The 18391-nt window shown below is 37.9% G+C and overlaps 1 protein-coding gene across 1 annotated transcript; it reads left to right on the forward strand.

Moving 5' to 3' along the window:
• The first annotated feature begins 973 nt into the window (after positions 1 to 973).
• On the forward strand, positions 974 to 17047 carry LOC139960507 (ADP-ribosylation factor-binding protein GGA1-like). Its single transcript, XM_071958931.1, has 15 exons — positions 974 to 1108; positions 2538 to 2622; positions 2952 to 3126; positions 4300 to 4423; positions 5208 to 5305; positions 5437 to 5655; positions 6002 to 6083; positions 6411 to 6539; positions 7232 to 7390; positions 8898 to 9112; positions 9683 to 9918; positions 10569 to 10852; positions 11725 to 11888; positions 12102 to 12212; positions 15593 to 17047. Exons 1-15 carry the CDS (start codon positions 1063 to 1065, stop codon positions 15680 to 15682), a joined length of 2217 nt encoding a protein of 738 aa, XP_071815032.1. The 5' UTR covers positions 974 to 1062; the 3' UTR covers positions 15683 to 17047.
• The last annotated feature ends 1344 nt before the right edge of the window (positions 17048 to 18391 follow it).

The raw sequence follows: 18391 nt of genomic DNA on the forward strand, positions 1-18391 counted from the left end.
CCGGATATTGACTGTGTTCAAAATATGTCACCATTTTAAAGGATTGGTTCAGTTGGTTGACATGTCTATTTTGTGTGATAGAGCACAAAAAGAACAGTGAAGAAACTACCATGATAGCATGCTCTGTTAAAGAGATATGACACTTTGAAGATATCAAAATTTCTTTGAAAACGACTAGTGTAGAAAGACTTACTGTGAGGGTGTGACGTCACATCTTCACTTCCTTAACATTTGTGAATATATTTCTTTAAAAATTATTTACATATTTTAACACATTTCAAAATAATAGGCCTATAGCCTAATGAAAAATTCGTCAGATGTTTAATCTCAAATACTTCCTTTGACAAATGTGAGATCACCTGACATATCTAAGCTTTTGGTTGAAAGTCATGAAATCTCACAAAATATTGAGAGAAAAAAAAACAAAGACTTTTCAGGAATGTGAGGATGTGACATCACAGCTAGTCAGATTTCAGCAGTTTCGACACAATCTGATAAAACTTTATACTTGAATATCTCTTTAACCGAAAAAAAAAGATATTTGAACAGTTTTTTCACCATTGTGTGTCTTTGAGAGTCCTCTTTCATATAACATAAACATGTATGACAACTGAACCAATCCTTTAAAATCCCTCTAACATGCTGGCAAGGGAACCCAGAGCCGTATATACGGCTCTGAGGGAACCCAGAGCTCTATATATACGGCTCTGAGGGAACCGAATATCTGCTGCCACCTACATCGAAAATTTCAAATCGGATGAATTTGGATCATTATTACCCTGTATGACTGACATAACTTCCTGAAAATTTTTCAACACCCCCTCCCCCCCAAAAAAAAAACGACGTCACTAAGGGGCAAGTCAACACGGATACCTCCATCATGTAATTACTGGGCTTCGATGACTTACATGCAAGTTTAATTGAAGTAGTTAATCTAGGTGGAAGTGCTCCGTCTAGACTGGCTCTCGCTGCTAGCTTGCGACGTTACAAAGAACGACTGGTCTGCAACGGCTCAGCAGCTTCACCTTTGACCGAACTTTACGAAAACAGATTCATGTCAACATGGCATCCACCACTGAGCAGAATGATACTCTTGAAACTCTTCTAAGTTCGTATTATTTGATTTCTTTAATAAGTTTTTGTTATTGCATGTGACGGATTTCGCCATGTGTTTTATAAGCTGCTTGTCTTTTTGCTTAGTCTTTCGACTATTTGTAACAAGCAAAGTGTAAAGGAGCCGTCTCATGACCTAACTCAGTCAGTGTTAATGTTAATTGTTATTGCAAGGGAGGAGGTTCCGCCTGTTGTGTGCAGATGTGATATCACTGCATCACTCTCGATTGCACTAAGCTAAATTTACATAAGGCCTATCAATAGGTACTCTCCGCCAGACCGAAATAATATTCAGAAATTATGCTGAAGCAATTTTATTAGGACGTAATCGTTTCATCCTATTTTGTTTGGTGGCCAATATCTCTGTCTGGGGACATAGGCCTAGGCTTACACAGTAACAATACAGTACACACACATTTCACTAAGTTGCAGTACAGTATTGTCGAATATAACCTAACAGTTACACTGTACGTTAGGTACTGAGGGCATAAACTTTTATCTAAGCTATGTTACAAACATCCTGACTTTGGTTACACCATACTGGAGTTTCAATTTCTCTCATGTTATGGCCCACTGTAGTTAATACTTAGCTTTGAGGCCTTATATAATATTTGACCTACTGTAGGCCTATACTTCAGTCTATACTTCAGCCTCAGGGCCAAGAGCACATCTCTTGAGATCATCAGGTTACGTTAGAATAGCGAGTTACCATCAGTGTACTGAGTTAGGCTATACAGTCCTTGCATCAGTTGATGAGGCTATTCTCGAAAGTGGCTTACACCATTCATAATGATTTGACTAGCAAAATTAGTCTTCCTGTAGAGATAGCGATATAAATATTTTGGGATTGTTTGACAGAGTTCTATTAATTTTAAAATTAAATGCCACTAAGGCAACCTGAAGGATAACTTTGGTCCTGTGAACGGAACTCAACCAGCTCTGAGCAACTATTAAAAACCAGGCCTCTATTGACACAACATAGAATGGCCTAATCAGTTTTTAAGATGATATCTGGTAATGTCAATACTATAAAGTATAGTTAAGCTGCTAAATTTCATTCATGGTTTTCCATATTTTTAAAGAAAATAATTAAATCAGGTTTGAAATATTTCTATTAGAATACTCAGACTTTTGGCAGGAAAAACCAGCATTTTGGTAACCTTTGCTTGTAGGGTGAACAGAAATTATCTTGTTTTTACAGTACATTATCGTAAAAATGAATGGTTTTAATAATTTTCATGGAAATTTTGTACTCTTGACAAATTGATAGAAATTGAAATTATAAAAGCAGCTTTGATGTTGTGTTATACATATTTAATAGCTTTATAAATGAGAAAAAGATATGAGCAATTTGTTTTCTTGATTTGACAGAGCTTGTTCACTACCTAACCTAGCTAGTCAAATTTGACATCTTTATCTTTCAGATAAAGCAACAAACCCTCTAAATAGAGAAGAAGATTGGGAATTTATTTTGACTTTTTGTGACAGAGTGAACTTTGAACTCGAAGGGTAGGTTATGAAGACATATTTTTCTTTTTAAGAAAAAATATATTAAGTATCAAGTTTAAATGAAGCAGAACATAGACACTTTGTAATAGAAACTGGAGCCTAGCAGGCTTTTGTAATGGGGCCAGATGATTTATGTACTCTCTCCTTTGCCAAGTAAATTAACAGAAACAAATTATATATGCCATATTTTATATGCAATGTGAGGTAAAATTGTGCTTTGTGTTCAATGCTGTTCTTGTTTCATGTATGGCAAGTAACCCCTGCGAGAGAAGTCACTCTTGTCTGGAAACTTGTGAATTGAAATTTGTCATTTATGTCCATTTTTCCAGACCTCAAATAGCATGTCGGCTAATAGGTCACAAGATCCAGTCCCCCCAAGAGCGAGAGGCCTTACAGGCTTTAATCGTGGCAGAAGCATGCGTCAAGAATTGTGGCGAGGCATTCCACAGGGAAGTTGGAAAGTTTCGATTTCTTAACGAGTTGATAAAATTAATTTCTCCAAAGGTAAGAAGAGAGGAAGGCATTTGAAATTCTGTACAAATTCTATGTATTTCTTTAGTTATCTTCAACCAAACATTTCGCCTTTGGTGGACAACAAATTTCTAGAACACAGGGTTTAGTGCTCATCGGGAAATTGTAGACAAATGAAATGACAATCGTACATAAGGAAGTTAAAGTTGGAATTATGTTAAGCCTGCATGATCTATAGATATTTATAATTTCTGATGTCATGAAGTTTTATAGGATATAGTTTAAAAAGAATTGGTCTGGGTATTTTCATTCTCGTCTTCCGTAAATAATGAGTCTAGGACCAGCAGAACCCTTGGCTTCCTTAATAGGAATTTGCACTCTTGCCCACCAGAATTACGTGAATTGGCCTCTATGTCTATGTGTCGTTCTACTCTTGAATATGCAGCTCAGATTTGGGACCCTTATAAGGTCTCAGACCAAGATATTTTTAGAAAAAATTCAAAGGAAGGCATCACGTTTTGTAACTCGTGATTGCCGTAGGCAATTCAGCGTCACTCTGATTTTGAAGACTTTAAAGTGGGAACCCCTCACAGAAAGAAGGAAAAGGGCCAGACTTACAGTATGCTCTTTTACCAAATTATTAATGACCTAATTGCAGTCCCAAACGAGACTAATCCCTTCTTGAAACCAGGGAGGCGTGACCGCTATACACAAATTCCACATAATCATCACGCTTTTCAGTATAGTTTCTATCCTACTGTAGGACTATAAAAGACTGGAATACACAATCCTTGGCCGTTAAAGAGAGCCCTAGTCTTGAGGTGTTTAAGACAAGATTGCCTACGCATTATTTTTAGCTCTGCTGCGCTGCACACCAACATCCTTGTTGTGATACCCGAGAGGAGTTTTTAACAAGTACCTAACAAAAACAGAAACAGAAATAATCCACAGAAATGTAGCACACTGTAATGTTGGCAGATTCTGACTTACAGGTGGGAGAAAATAGCTTTTGAATAAAACCTCCAGAAACCAGATAGCTCTAGAAACATCAAACATGAGTGAGAGATGAGTCTGACATTCCTGATGATTCATTTTGTCTCTGGTAAAGAATTGATCACTGCAAATTGTTCAATTGTTCTGCTAGTCTGAAAAAAAAACTTCATGTTGTGTTCTGAAGAATAATTTCATTTCCATTCCGTCCGTCAGTATTTGGGTGCAAGAACAACAGAAAAAGTGAAGAAGAAAACCATTGAAGTTATGTACAGCTGGCAAATAGGCCTACCACATGAACCGAAGGTGAAGGAGGCTTATGAAATGCTGAAAAAACAAGGTGAGTCTACTCTTTCATTGACCTATAGTATAGATCTGCATAAAAGATTAATCTTGGTGTTTCTGTAAGAAACAAACGTGAAGATAATCAGCATCATTTTGGCCAGATTTGTACACTCCGATTTTTTTTTCCAGAGAGGGTGAAGAAGGGGTAAACCTTGGTTTGTGTGTTGTCTCCAAGTCCTCCACAATCTCTGCAATAAGAATCTTTAACATATTTGAAAGTTTTCCATGAATTTTGACCTTAGTAGTCATCACAGTATTAAGTTTTGTGTCTTGTATTCAGACATTACTTGAACTATGAGAGAAAAAGACAAAAGATCGTCCTCAGGGGTGTTAAAAATTTGTTAACGATAATTTCATTTCATTTCATTTATTTGTTTGTTTTATGACAACATTCAGGTGATAATTAATAAGCACACATCAAGTAACAAACATACAAAGAGTTGTGAAAGGAAGTGCTCTAAAAAAAACCTTTACGGCTTAACGAGTAGAGCACTCCCTACTTAACTTTGAAAATACACATACATATATGTCTCTACACAAGAAACAATCAAAAAAGAAGAGAAAGAAGAAAGAGCAACCCTGTCCCTGACCCCACTCATAACCTCCTGACCCCTGCTTGACCTCCCACCTTCCCCTACCCATAACTCCCAGCTATAACCCACCCACCCACTCAAAACCTGCTATCCCTACCCCTAACCAACACCTAATGACAGGTTATTACCGAGCTGTCTGTGATTTCACTTCAATCTTCTCTCTCTCTCGCTCTCTCTCGCTGTTAGGGTTGGTCAAGGAAGATCCAGAGTATGTGAACGAGACCTTTACATTGGAACCTTCATCTCCACGGATGGCAGATTTCGAAGATGACGATAAAGCAAAGGTCAGTTTATACACGAGCAGGTTATGAAACCTTCATTTACGATACCTTCTTATACAGTACTTAATCGAGTCGTGACGAGTAAATTGGAATCATCGCCTAACATTTCCTTTTTTTCTTGGCTCTTTCGGTAGTTATTATCGAGGCTCTTAAAGAGCAAACATGCGGAGGATCTCCAGGCCGCCAACCGCCTCATCAAGAACATGGTAAAGGAAGACGAGAAGAAGACGGAGAAGAAGACGAAGAGAATGAACGATTTGGAGAGCTGTAACAACAGCGTGAAATTACTCAACGACATGCTGGTGCACTTCGATCCAGCCGTCACCAGCGAGGGAGAAAGAGACCTCATGAGGGTATGCTACTGTGGGTTGAGGAGGGGAGGCTGGCCTGGGTCAGGGATCGAATCCTTGGAAGCAATTGTGGGCTAAAAAATATTGAGTTATTAGATTTAAGACTTCCATTTGGCAAATTATACCTAAAAAGTTTGAAGTCTGTTTTATGGAAAAAATGGTGTCTAATGGTGTAAATGATGCCTGATCATTATTATTACTTTTTTTTTTTAAATGACACTAGATTACAGACTTTTAATTCTGGCCATCAGTAAGATTATACTTTAAGTATGTTCTTCCAATGAAATATATGACGCCCACTCTCAGTTGCTACAAGTCATAATGGTATTGCATTTATTGTAACCTGCAGGAGTTGTACCAAACTTGTGAGAGATTGCGACCGAATCTCTTCAGATTAGCAAGCGATGCAGATGAAAAGGACGATGGCATTGGTAAGTCACAAAGAAGACGTCAGGGATTTACACCAGACTTTGGAATTAATCTGATGAAAGTTTGATAAAAGGTCGTCTGGACTGCCCACAAGGGAAAAAATTGCTTTAAGTACCAGATCTTGTAACATTAAAAGATACTCTTAAATTCTAATCTAAAAACTCTCAGACTGCAGTTACTGACAATGCTCGTTAATTTAAACTTTTCCGAAAGCAAGAAACGAATATAATCTCGGGGACTTTGTGTTTGGACCCACCCCCACCCCCCCCAAGATTAGGATAGGCAAAAATAATAGAAAGGATAAAACTTTCCCTATCACTTGTTTGCAGCTGATATTCTCAAGACAAATGATGCTTTAGTGAAAGTGATGGAAGACTACAAGGCTAAATTTGGAGAGCCTGGTAAGGACGAAGTTGAGGCTGTAGCTACCGCAGAGGAAGCCACACCGACATCAACTGGTAAGTTGAATGGTGTCAGCGGTGGGAATGTATTGTTCCGGAACATTGTTACCATATGAAGACCGACTTCAATGAAAAGCCTTCGAAAGGAGTGAAACAATGATTCCAAATGGTCAAAGTCGAGCAAAAGATGCTAATATATTATTCCTTCGTGAAGCTAACTTTGTTTTGTCAAAGGTTTTTCAAAGTTTTGTTAATGCATCTAGCAACAGTAAAGTGGCATCATCATAGCAAATGAGTTAAACCTAACTTGGTTGTTTTCTTAAATGGTGTGCAAGTATTCTACAAACTCTATCTACAGAGGAAAGAATTTATTTCTCGAAATAGATGATATTTTAAGGAAGCCTTGAATTCAGAATGTTTTGGCAGTCACACAATCATTATAATTGTATCACAAGTCCTTTCACAGTTTTGAAAGCTGCAAGATTTTTTGGGCCCCTTCCTTCCCCCACTATATCCCTACCGTCAATCTTAATTCTCAGACAAAATGTCCACGTTGAAATACATGCTTCCATAGTAGGTATAATGCCATTGAACCTGCATGGAAAATGTACAGTTTGTTCTGTTGGTTGAATTTCTAGTGTATATTGATAATTGAACAGTGGATTAGAAACAAAAATTGTAGTTTTCATATTCAGAAATTTAAGCTTTGAAGTTTGCTAAGTATGATATGTTTCTATCCGTTAAAACAGCACCTCAGAAGTCGACCCTCATAGATTTTGGTGGTTCGTCACCAGTGAAGTCGAGACCCACTGCTGCCACCAATGGTACAGATCAGCCAATGTTGGCATCTGCTCAGGCTTCTCAAGAAGAAGCAACTGCATCTGCTACAAGTGACTTATCCCTCCTTGGTAAGTAATTAAATAATTTGTATTCTTATCTATTTATTACCATTGTCTTAATTGACTTATGCAAATACTAAGTGTTGGTGGTTTATTGACTCACTGGAAAAATTTGTACAGGCTGCTATAAATTCATTGTCCAAAAGATATATCATTGCTCATCAAAAAAAAAGGGTACCTTTGAAAATAGGAGAGATTATGATATATTGTCTGAGAAAGCTTCATAAAAATGATAAAAAGTCTTGAAAAATGTATCAGTATCAGTTGGCTTTCATCAACCTCTAAATGATATCATGGTCTGGAGAATAAGAAAAAGTAGGCAAAAGGTAAACCATCTTTTCTAGGTCTTCAAAGTCCTTGAATTTTCAACTTTAGTCTGAAAAAGTGAGATAAAATCCTTTAATAAGGCAAGCAAGATTTTTAAGTAGCATGAGATGAAGTTATCGGCACAAATCAAGCTGTGATGAACAGAGATGGCTAGGAGCATGTCATGTTGTTGGCTGCATGGCTCTTTATGAATGTCCTCTTCACCACAAATTAACAAAATGGGTCTGCATAGATTTTGCAAGAATTACTGTTGTTGGGCTACTTTAAGTAGTATGACATTGGGTCATGTTTAGTGTTTGTGCTTCATAGTGACCCTGGACAGTGGCGGAGCTAGGGGTTTTGGTCCTGGGGGGGGGGTGAGAATGGTCTGTAGGGGCGCTTTCGACACTATCTAAGCGGAGCGTCACCACAGGTGGCGCGGAGCGTACAGACATTTTTTAAGTAAAGATACTCCCTAGCTCGCCGGAAATAACCCTTTCCGGGCCTTGCTAATTTGCAGATAAACAAAGAATAAATAGATGTCATTGCCATTTTGTCATAAAATTACACCAACAAAATGTGACAAATGTCAATAGGTATTTGAGAGCGCAATAAAAAAGTCAATAATCGCGAATAAGTAAAAAGTGGTAAAAAGCTGAAAAGGGCACCAGCAGTCCATTTGAGTCCGTCAGACTGTATGGACGCTCCGCCACTGACCCTGGAATTCATGTGTTTAACAGCCTGGGCATAGAATAATATAGTTTTCACATTTTGTGTAGCAGTTTCAATGGCTCTGATTTTTTTCTCTCTCATCGAAGACTATAGTTCCTGTTTATGAAACTGCTATGCTTTCACTTGTATAGCAACTTGGCCATTTTGTAAAGCATCTTGCTGTTAAACTTGATTTTGTTTAATATTTTACATATTCATTGACTACTCAAAAATATTAAATATATATGGTAAAGCAATGTATTTGTCTCCAATATTTCCTATAAGTTTATACATATTCATTTATATTTAAATTTTTAATGTATCAAGATAACATAAGTTCGAAATCACCATTCAGCCAAATCATTATTTTTATGCCTTCTGCTAAACAACTAATTACAGTACAAGTAATTATGTCCAATATTTATATCAGCATCAGCATTTGAAAAGGACTGACATCTTAACTTTCACACCAAATCTCTCACTTCATGAATATTCACAGATTTGAATTCGTCAACCTCTTCTGCTGCTGGAAACAGCTCTGTCCTACAAAGGACCAACCCTTCAGACCTTGATAACCTTCTGGGCCCATCTCCAACAGCAACCTCTGTGGCAAATGTCCAAGCCATCAACGCAGCCCAATCTAACATTCCATTTACGCAGGCTGCCCAGCCCGTAGGGACGGCATATGCCGGATTCACACAAGCCCCTGGAATGGTGAGTGACTTGCCATGGAATCTTACAATGATGACATGTCGTGTCTAGCTGTTTCAACATTTAAAATGCTTCTCTGTTTACAGAGAAGCTTTTTCAATGTTGAAACAGCTCTGTTTACAGAAACTGCTAAATTTGCCCAACTGAGGAGTATTTTGTCATGCAATATCACTTATATGTCACCCTTTGTGTGGTTTTAACCTAAACCTTTGACTTTTAGGTTCACATTGTCATGTCATTCGATTGTAATATATCTCTCCCCTCCCCCTTCCCTCCCCTACCCCTTCCCATCCACCTTCATGTATCAATGCAATAATTACCCATCTTGAACAGTTGTAGTAAGGTGTGTTTTTCATCCAAGAGCAATCTACGGTTTTCGCATCTGAAATGACTTTCTAAATTGAAAAGATTCCAAATTTGAGTTACAAATGTTGACTTGGAAACCACCAGACGTGTAGGTTATATTAACTCATAAACCCCTGCGGGCTTCTTCCAAATCTGTGGTCGCTTAAGTGTCGTAAAAAATAACTGCCCGATTATTATGATTGTTAAATATTACTTCCGTTGTGACAGAGAGGGTACCCATACCAAGCCAATCAGCCCCACCCCAGTCAGCCCCACCCCAATCAGCCCCACCCCAGTCAGCAAGTTATGCAGACGGGAGGGGTTATGTACAGCATGCCGCCACCACAACAACAGCAGCAGCAGCAGCCTGGTATGCCGATGGGTCAACAGAGGCCACCTATGCAAGTGACCATGGGTCAACCGATCAACAGCTACACTTTGGCAGGAGTCAATAGTGTGCCCAGGTAAACATTACCATCCGGCATTATTACAACAGGGAATCCTTTTTGTTTTGAGATTTTTGCACTGCAGTGCTTAGTTTTAAATTTTGTTACCAATTAGATACTAAAATTTCTAAGGCTATGTGTCCAAATAGTGCTATATGGCTATGCATTATTGATGTGTTTTCAATACCAGAGGAATTGTTCCATTTACCAGGGACTGTATTTTAGACATCAATTGGTGAAGCTATAATTACACACAAGGCGCTGTAATGAGAAATTGTTGATATTGATATGAGGTTTTGTTTTAACTATGAAATGTTTGTCCTGGAAGGATCTTCCTTAGAGACAGACTAACATGAGAAGGGAGGATACAGCTTATTGTCGGAATAAATGGGACAGACAGGTTATATTTGGAACATTAAACATTGAGGGCAGGGCTGCTGGAGATTTAAAAAATAGGGCTGCAGCTGTTTCACCTCTAGCGACCTGTTTCCTTCGAAGAAGATTTGCGCTAGGATGCAAATGTCAGGACTTCTTACTTTAGCTGTATTTGCTGTAACTACATTAAATACCTAGACAGGCTATTTGTAGTAGATACGTAAGTAGTTGAGTAACCCTTTTTTTGTGCTAAAACAAATTTGAAAGGTGTTCATTTTCATTTTGTTGCTCAGGATGTCATCACATCAACCACCAACCCCACAACCAGCCAAACAGGAAGCAACAAAACCAGTGGACACATTTGCTGACCTGGCTAATTTAGGAAAGAGTCTGGTGACTAAGACACCAGCTGAAATACCCCCCAAAGCAACAGTCAATGCAGTCGGGGGTCAGAACCCCCCGGCAGGACCAGAGTTGCAGCAGGGTACCCCCTCCCCTGTGACGACTGTCAAACCAACCAGCCCCACTGTTCTACCTTTGAAAGATATATTTGTCGCTTTAGACTCCATCAAACCTGGTGAGTTGTCAACCACTTGTGAAAATATTTACATTTGAGCCTAGAGTGGGGAAGGAGTGGGTGGGGGGGTGTTGGGTGGGTCAGGGGTGGGATTGTGGTTGATTTAACTATCAACTTTAGTTAGTGCTTTTGTAGAGCAGTTAACATGTTTTCATGTTAAACTATTGTTAGCAATCAGAATGGACTGTAATGTTGGCTTGTGACATTATTGTCACAACACAACTATGTCGACACCTTTGAGCATGTCTGTCACACGGGCATCGGTCAAACCTAATCCTACCATAATTTTAGAGCAGAGGAGGTCCATGTCCCTGTCCTACTTCACTTTAATGAATGAAGTAATTAATTTGTTTTCATGAACCTTAAAGGCTAATCTCCAGCTAATTGCGCCTCATTTCCACTGAATGAAAATTACTTCTCGGACGTGTTAAGAGAGCGATGTCCGTCAAGTTGCATGATTATATCCAGTAAGAACTGGAATATGATCAACAGGAAACCAGTTACTCTTAGGGAAGTACTATTACATTTGTTAGTTCTGGCAGAGGTCTCAACCATCCTTTGGAGCCGTATAGTCTGATAACTTGCAGTTTATCAGAGTTGAAATGCAGCCAAAAATATCAGCCAAAAGTATCAACGCTTAAAAGTATCACTCGGTCTGGTCGTGCGTTTCGACAGATGTGTAAACCTACCTCTGTAACATTAGCACCTTGATTGCTCTTGTGTATATTGAAAGGTGTAACATAACCTATAACAGCCAACAAAAGAACAGTGCTGTAAACATCACTGACTATTTTGGTTATAACACTCCACAGATGTTTAAACCTTTCCCGTGCGACATTTTGACTTGATTGCTTTCATGTTTATTCGCTCAGGTGAAACACAGCCTATAACAGCCTACGAAAAGAACAGTGTGAAAACAGTGGTCCACTTTGGAAAAGACTCGCCGAGACCGGACATTAAGGTCATGGTGGTCTCCACCATGAGTACAAACACTTTACCAGTCAAGAATCTAACTTTCCAAGCAGCTGTACCAAAAGTAAGTTCATCACCTAGCAACCACTGTACCTTTTTTTGTTTTTTGTTTAAAATAATCATGAAGAAGACTATAACTTTCAACAGTTGAAGCAATTCCTCATCTTTACATCTGCATTATTCCTCAAAACATTGGCAGAATGCAAACTTTGCTGAACTCATTTATGAAAACATATGAACTTTTTTGTCTGTTTTTTGTTGTCTCCTTTTTTGACAGACAATGAGGGTAAAGTTGCAGCCTGCATCAGCAGAAAACCTACCTGCTTTCAATCCAATCCTTCCTGCTGCTGCAATAACCCAAGTCATGCTCTTAGCCAATCCACAAAAGGTTTGTACCACATTGTCATGAAAGATGGGTCTAGCAGAAAGGCATTTTTTATCTTTTACACTTATTATTAACTTTTACACTTACTCATTAAAAGGATATGTATGACATTGACGTGATTTGCTGGATTTTTAAGAGATACTAAAACGTTGAAGGGATACAAACTCCAATCAATAAAAAGAAACTTTAAGTCTTTAAAGGCATTGAAGACTCGCGCACAAAGAAACATCTCATGCCGGTAATCTGACCTAGTTTCGAATGAGGTGTAACAGAAGTGTTAGACACCACCATCGATCCCAGAAAATACACACACAGCTTGCTACCGTCGGTAATTAGACACTAGTGTATAGTCAATACATGCAGCTACGGTCAATACCTACAGCACAGTGTACATAGCAGCGATGGACATCTCAGGTCGAGATTGCCATGAAGTCATGGAAGGGATAAAACCTTCCCTTGACACGGGAAATGGGTGGTGAGGTGGTGGGTACGTGGAGTTTATCTTTTGGAGACATTTTTCACGGAGCCATTTTCTGTCTATTTTCAGCATTGCCTTTGTAGTAGGTGCTTCATTGTTTTATGCCAGTATTTGTATAAACAATCAGAACTGGCTACCATCAAATGGGCCGATTGGATTGGATTGACAAGTATAGATTGTACCGCAATTAATAAGACATTGGTTTAGTCCTAATGCACATAGGATCGTCGCTACTGAATCATTGGGAAAGTAAATCTTTCGCACAGGGTTCTGCCGCTGCCGGTCGGGCCCGACCAGCACGCTGAATTACCGACCGCCACAATCTGCCTGAGTGACTTTTCCGACCGGCACTTATTTTCGATAGGAACTCCCAAAAACAGCTCCATAGCCGGAGGGTCGAACGTACAGAAACAATCTGTTTGAGACTAGGGGAAATCCAGTTCATAACTGTTCAAAATATCCAACACATCACAGTGTCATACTTAGTAAAAATTACCAGAGTTCCGCATTCCAGACCAATGACTGTTTTCCGTTTCCAACTCCTGATCGTACTTTTGATAGTTTCATTTATATCTATTTTTATCGCGCGAGACACAGGCACTATCCAGCTAGCTAGTACACGTATGGCCGTTAACCTTCGTAGCGGGTGAATTAACATCATATTGCATTAGGCACGAGTGACAAGGGCTGGAAAACCTTGCGAACCGTCCGAACCAGGTTCGCGGGAAATCCGCGATGCTCGCGGGAAATCCAGCCCGGCTGGCGAAAAAAAAAATCGGACAAAAAAAATAGAAAAAAAAAAACGGGACGAAAAACTGAAAAAAAAACACAAAGGACAAATAAGTACATCTATAAAAATAAAAAAGAGTAAAATTTCACAAGAAAAGTTTCAGAAACAAAAGGAAAATGTTCAGAGAGCGTGCTCGCAATTTTAGTCACAATACCAACGAGTAATGATGTGTCCCCAACCCACTTACAATGGCTATTTTGCAAGCTTCAGGGTATACGTGTCACACGGACACCCACGGCCCAGCGCTGGAAGGTTGCTGGAAATCGCGGGAAATGTTTTGAACAACATTGCCATTCCACATTCTTTTATATTTGTTTTGTATGTTGGATAGTAAACGTTTTCTTTCGTATGAATTTGACTTCAGTTCAGTGTTCCCACTAAGGTGCGGGATTCCCTTCAACTGACTCAGTAATCCCTCAAAGAAAACATTTGTCTGCTGGATATCCCCGCATCGTTTTTTGCATTCGCTATGAGTTTATACTCAATGTACAATTTATTCACTTGACCGTATAGAGAAGAAAAAAAAATGAAAATCAATTTTGTACCAATTGTGTACGGAAGGTGGTAGGCTACACCTTTCAAATTTTACGAAAGATCGAGCAAAGCACTTTCGAAAAATTCACGCCAAACTTGCATATCGTACTAAATGCAACTAATGTCATGTAAACAAGGCTCTAGTGCATCCATTTATGAATATACCATAAGACCACATCTGGTGTTAAGCGGGGGGGGGGGGAAGAAAGTATTTTCTAGCAAAAATACCGAAAAAAATAATATCCTACCATTTAGTGTGTAGCAAATAGCCTAACCACCTCGGCGGTTATAACGGATCTCACGTAACTACAAAATCACAACTAATTTTATTTTGCGGAGTTTACATTTTCTACAAGAACATGGAAACAATATTTAGCATTGAGTTAATCATGCCAAGTGGCCTAAAACATGTGATTACAAGGGTAACTTTCATAAAGATGGCCATAGCAAGGGGCCTTGATATCGTGCTATGCGTGTATGGTATGGACTGTGCCTCGTGTTTCTTGGGGTGTGCATGCGGAGGAGTCAGTTGGCTTGAGGTGTGTTTTACTTACCTAAATGTAACAGGGATATTTTACCTACTTTTCTTGAACGTCTAAGATATCATTTCGCATAACTTTACCGATCCTTTACTGACTGACCTAGTTAATTCTAGAGTGGAACAAAAAAAATTTACTCCATGAAAAGTTCCCTGGCAACATGCCAAAAAATGTTAACAAACAGGTGTTAGACAGGGGATGAGCTCACAGTTGTTTGGCAAGGTACCTGGGAAAATTCGCAGCACATGTACCGTGGTAGTTGGGTAGGGTTAAACACTGCAGTAATAAACGCTGTTCGAAGGTTCACTGCATGATATCGCGCAGTTGATCGGAGTTATTCACTAGTTTACTGTTTATTTGTACATGAAATTACACTCAGATTTTGTATTCAATACTCGATACATGAGAAGCAGCGTTAGTCGCTCAGTGTGTATATCATAACTGTCGTAAATTAAGTCAGTTCCGGCGAGAAGAGATAGAAAGAAGACAACCATTTTTCTGAGTTCCTCTACTCAGCAGTCACTGCTGTAATTATGTGATATCCTTTCAATGGACCGATTTCATAGGCCCGATGTTGAATAAATGAGAGAGAATACATAATTCACTATGATTCGTCTTTATTTGGGAGTGGACTCTCACTCACTGTCCATCTAAAATTATCATCTCAGCCTGAATGATTTATTTAATAGGCACCACCGGCTGGTCTGTACTCTGGTGCTCCAGATATTTGTCCTAACTTTTTTCATTAATTATGAAAAATTCCGGACATGAGATCTCATTTCAAAGCTGTCTACATGTGGCTCAGAATACTCGGGAAGGGCCGTTTCCGGCCATCTGGGAGGTTTCCAAAACCCAAAGTTTTCTTGTACGCTCCGCACCAACTGATGGTGGCGCTCCGCTAAGATAGTCCTGCCGGCACTCAATCCACCCTGGGCAGAACCCTGTTCGCATCAGTGACGTTTTCACAGAGTAAACCAATGTACTTCAGGTTTGCTTTATTATTTCAGACACTCGTACCTGCGTTCTCTCTCTCTTTTTACAGGAAAAGGTCCGCTTAAAATTCAAACTGCAATACAAACTAGGAGAGCAGAACGTGGTCGATATAGGAGAAATCTCTGCAATCCCTTCGTGAAAAAGCAGTCTCGGGAGATGCTCGTACAACTCAGCCCAGTACTAGGTACGGCCCGGCAGTGCTTTTAAGATATCGCTACTCTCGTATTACTTTCATTTGAAAGGTGGAGGTGAGTCGGTGACTGCAGAAATGTTTGAAGTTTTGAAGAGGATTTTGAGACAAAAGAAACTCTATGAGGCCGTTTTTTTTTTTTTTTGGCCTTCCTTGTTTTTGGTTTACCTTTATGTGGACATAAGAGTAGGCTTCATTTTTTTTCCATTTTTGTTTCTTTTTTCTTCTCTTTTTTAACACAAAGTTGCTAAGCAATATTTAATGTGTGCTTAAAGCATCTTGTCCTGCATTGATGTATAGGTAGAAAATATCTTGGTTAAGTTGATGCTTCCAGGTTACAACTTTTGTGTTAAAAAGTAAAAAAAAGCCTGTTCTATATCAAAACGCACTTTTAGAAACAAATCAGTGTAGTCTCAACCAGTCTCAAGATGTGAACTTCATATCTCATAATAGACGTAACATTCACACAGACTTTCATTCACAAATAACAAATTAATGGCTCTAATAGAAAGTAAGTAATGAGAGCGCTCTAGCTACAGGCTCAGTGCAGGCACTGTGATTATGGAGGGAAGGATGAATGTAAGAGATGAGGGTGAGTTTTAGGGTGGGGTGGGAAGTGGAGGGGAGGTGCAATTTTTGGTGTTCCAGTAGCTGTTGGTTCAGGTAATAGGAACAATATACATATCGGAGGGGGGGGGGGAGGAGATCTTGAAAATGCCTGTTAACTTCTGAAATGAGATGCAACTTGGTGGCCTTAAAGTAGAAATATTGATTGGCAATATTTGTCATACCCTAACAAATTTCAAAAATATTGAAAATGTTAACACTTTTGGTTTTTAAAGTGGTGTGTGTGTTCTGATCAGCACCCATCTCAAATTTGGCTGAACCAAATGTAGTTATGAATTGCTTGCTAACAATATGAAATCTGGAGCTTAATTTTCTGTGATTTTTCAAACAGGGTATTAAAGAAAGGGTGAATAAATGGAAGAACTTGTAAGCCAAAACCTCCCTTAATTTTGCTTTTAATTGAGAACATATTAACACAAATACCTGCAGAAGTAACAGTGCTTTAGTACCAATATGTGGAAATTGTGAAGCCCTATAAATAAAGTATTCTACTTTTGATTACATGTTGTGTGTAGTTGTATCTTAGTAAAACAATCTCACCTATTAGTGTAACTCTTCTTCTGAAGGTGTATTGACGAGTAATATGGCTTACAATCTTAAAATAAGAAGTTGGAAGAATAAGAAATAGGATATAAAGAAGAAGAAAAAAAAAAGTAACACAAGTTATTGGTTTAGAAGGTTATTGAACCACTCACCTATAAGTTCTTTGCTCTGCTATTGAAACTTAACTATCGAAATTTGCATGTCTGATTATTATGTCCTATGCCCCACTCCCTTAAAACGAAAATGGGGGAAGCAGGGAAACCAAAACGTAAATGATAACTCAGAGATGATTCATATCCTGGCAAGAATACAAAGATAGAAAATGATACATATATTACATTGATACATATATTACATTGATACATGTCTTACATTGATACATATATTAATACATTGATACATATATTACATTGACACATATATTACATTGATACATATATTACATTGATACATATATTAATACATTGATACATATATTAATACATTGATACATATATTAATATATTGATACATATATTAATACATTGATACATATATTAATATATTGATACATATATTAATACATTGATACATATATTAATATATTGATACATATATTAATACATTGATACATATATTAATATATTGATACATATATTAATATATTGATACATATATTAATATATTGATACATATATTACATTGATACATGTCTTACATTGATACATGTATTACATTGATACATTCATATTAATACATATTTTACATTGATTCAGATATTAATACATTGATACATATATTACATTGATACATATATTACATTGATACATGTATTACAATAATACATATATTACATTGATACATATATTAATATATTGATACATATATTACATTGATACATATATTAATACATTGATACATATATTAATACATTGATACATGTCTTACATTGATACATGTATTACATTGATACATTCATATTAATACATATTTTACATTGATTCAGATATTAATACATTGATACATATATTACATTGACACATATATTACATTGATACATGTATTACAATAATACATGTATTACATTGATACATACTGAATGCAGTTTTAAAGAGGTTCTGATTCTTTTATAAGTAATATGCAATTCTTCTTTCACTCTGTTCAATATAACGCTTAGATTTCACTAAAAGCAACCAAAATAGCAACTTCGTAATTCCCTCGAGGAGGATTTGGAAAATGGAGAGAAAAGAAATTGTCAAAGTTGTGAATTTGTGTTTGGGGATTTGGTAATTCTGACTCATCATTCAGCTTCTTAATATCAGTCTGGTTGTAAGAGGTAAACTGTGTGATAGATTTTCCATTTCTCTTTTTTTTGGGGGGGGGAGTTGGTGTGGGGAAAGGGAGAGAGGATAATTTGGTAGTTATTTTCATATTTAAGGGCAAAAGTTTGTAGATTAAACTGTTGGTTAGGGAGAGTAACTTCATCAAGAGCCATTCTTTGTTATGCCC

This window comes from Apostichopus japonicus, chromosome 19, assembly GCF_037975245.1.
Source record: "Apostichopus japonicus isolate 1M-3 chromosome 19, ASM3797524v1, whole genome shotgun sequence".
Classification (NCBI taxonomy): domain Eukaryota; kingdom Metazoa; phylum Echinodermata; class Holothuroidea; order Aspidochirotida; family Stichopodidae; genus Apostichopus; species Apostichopus japonicus.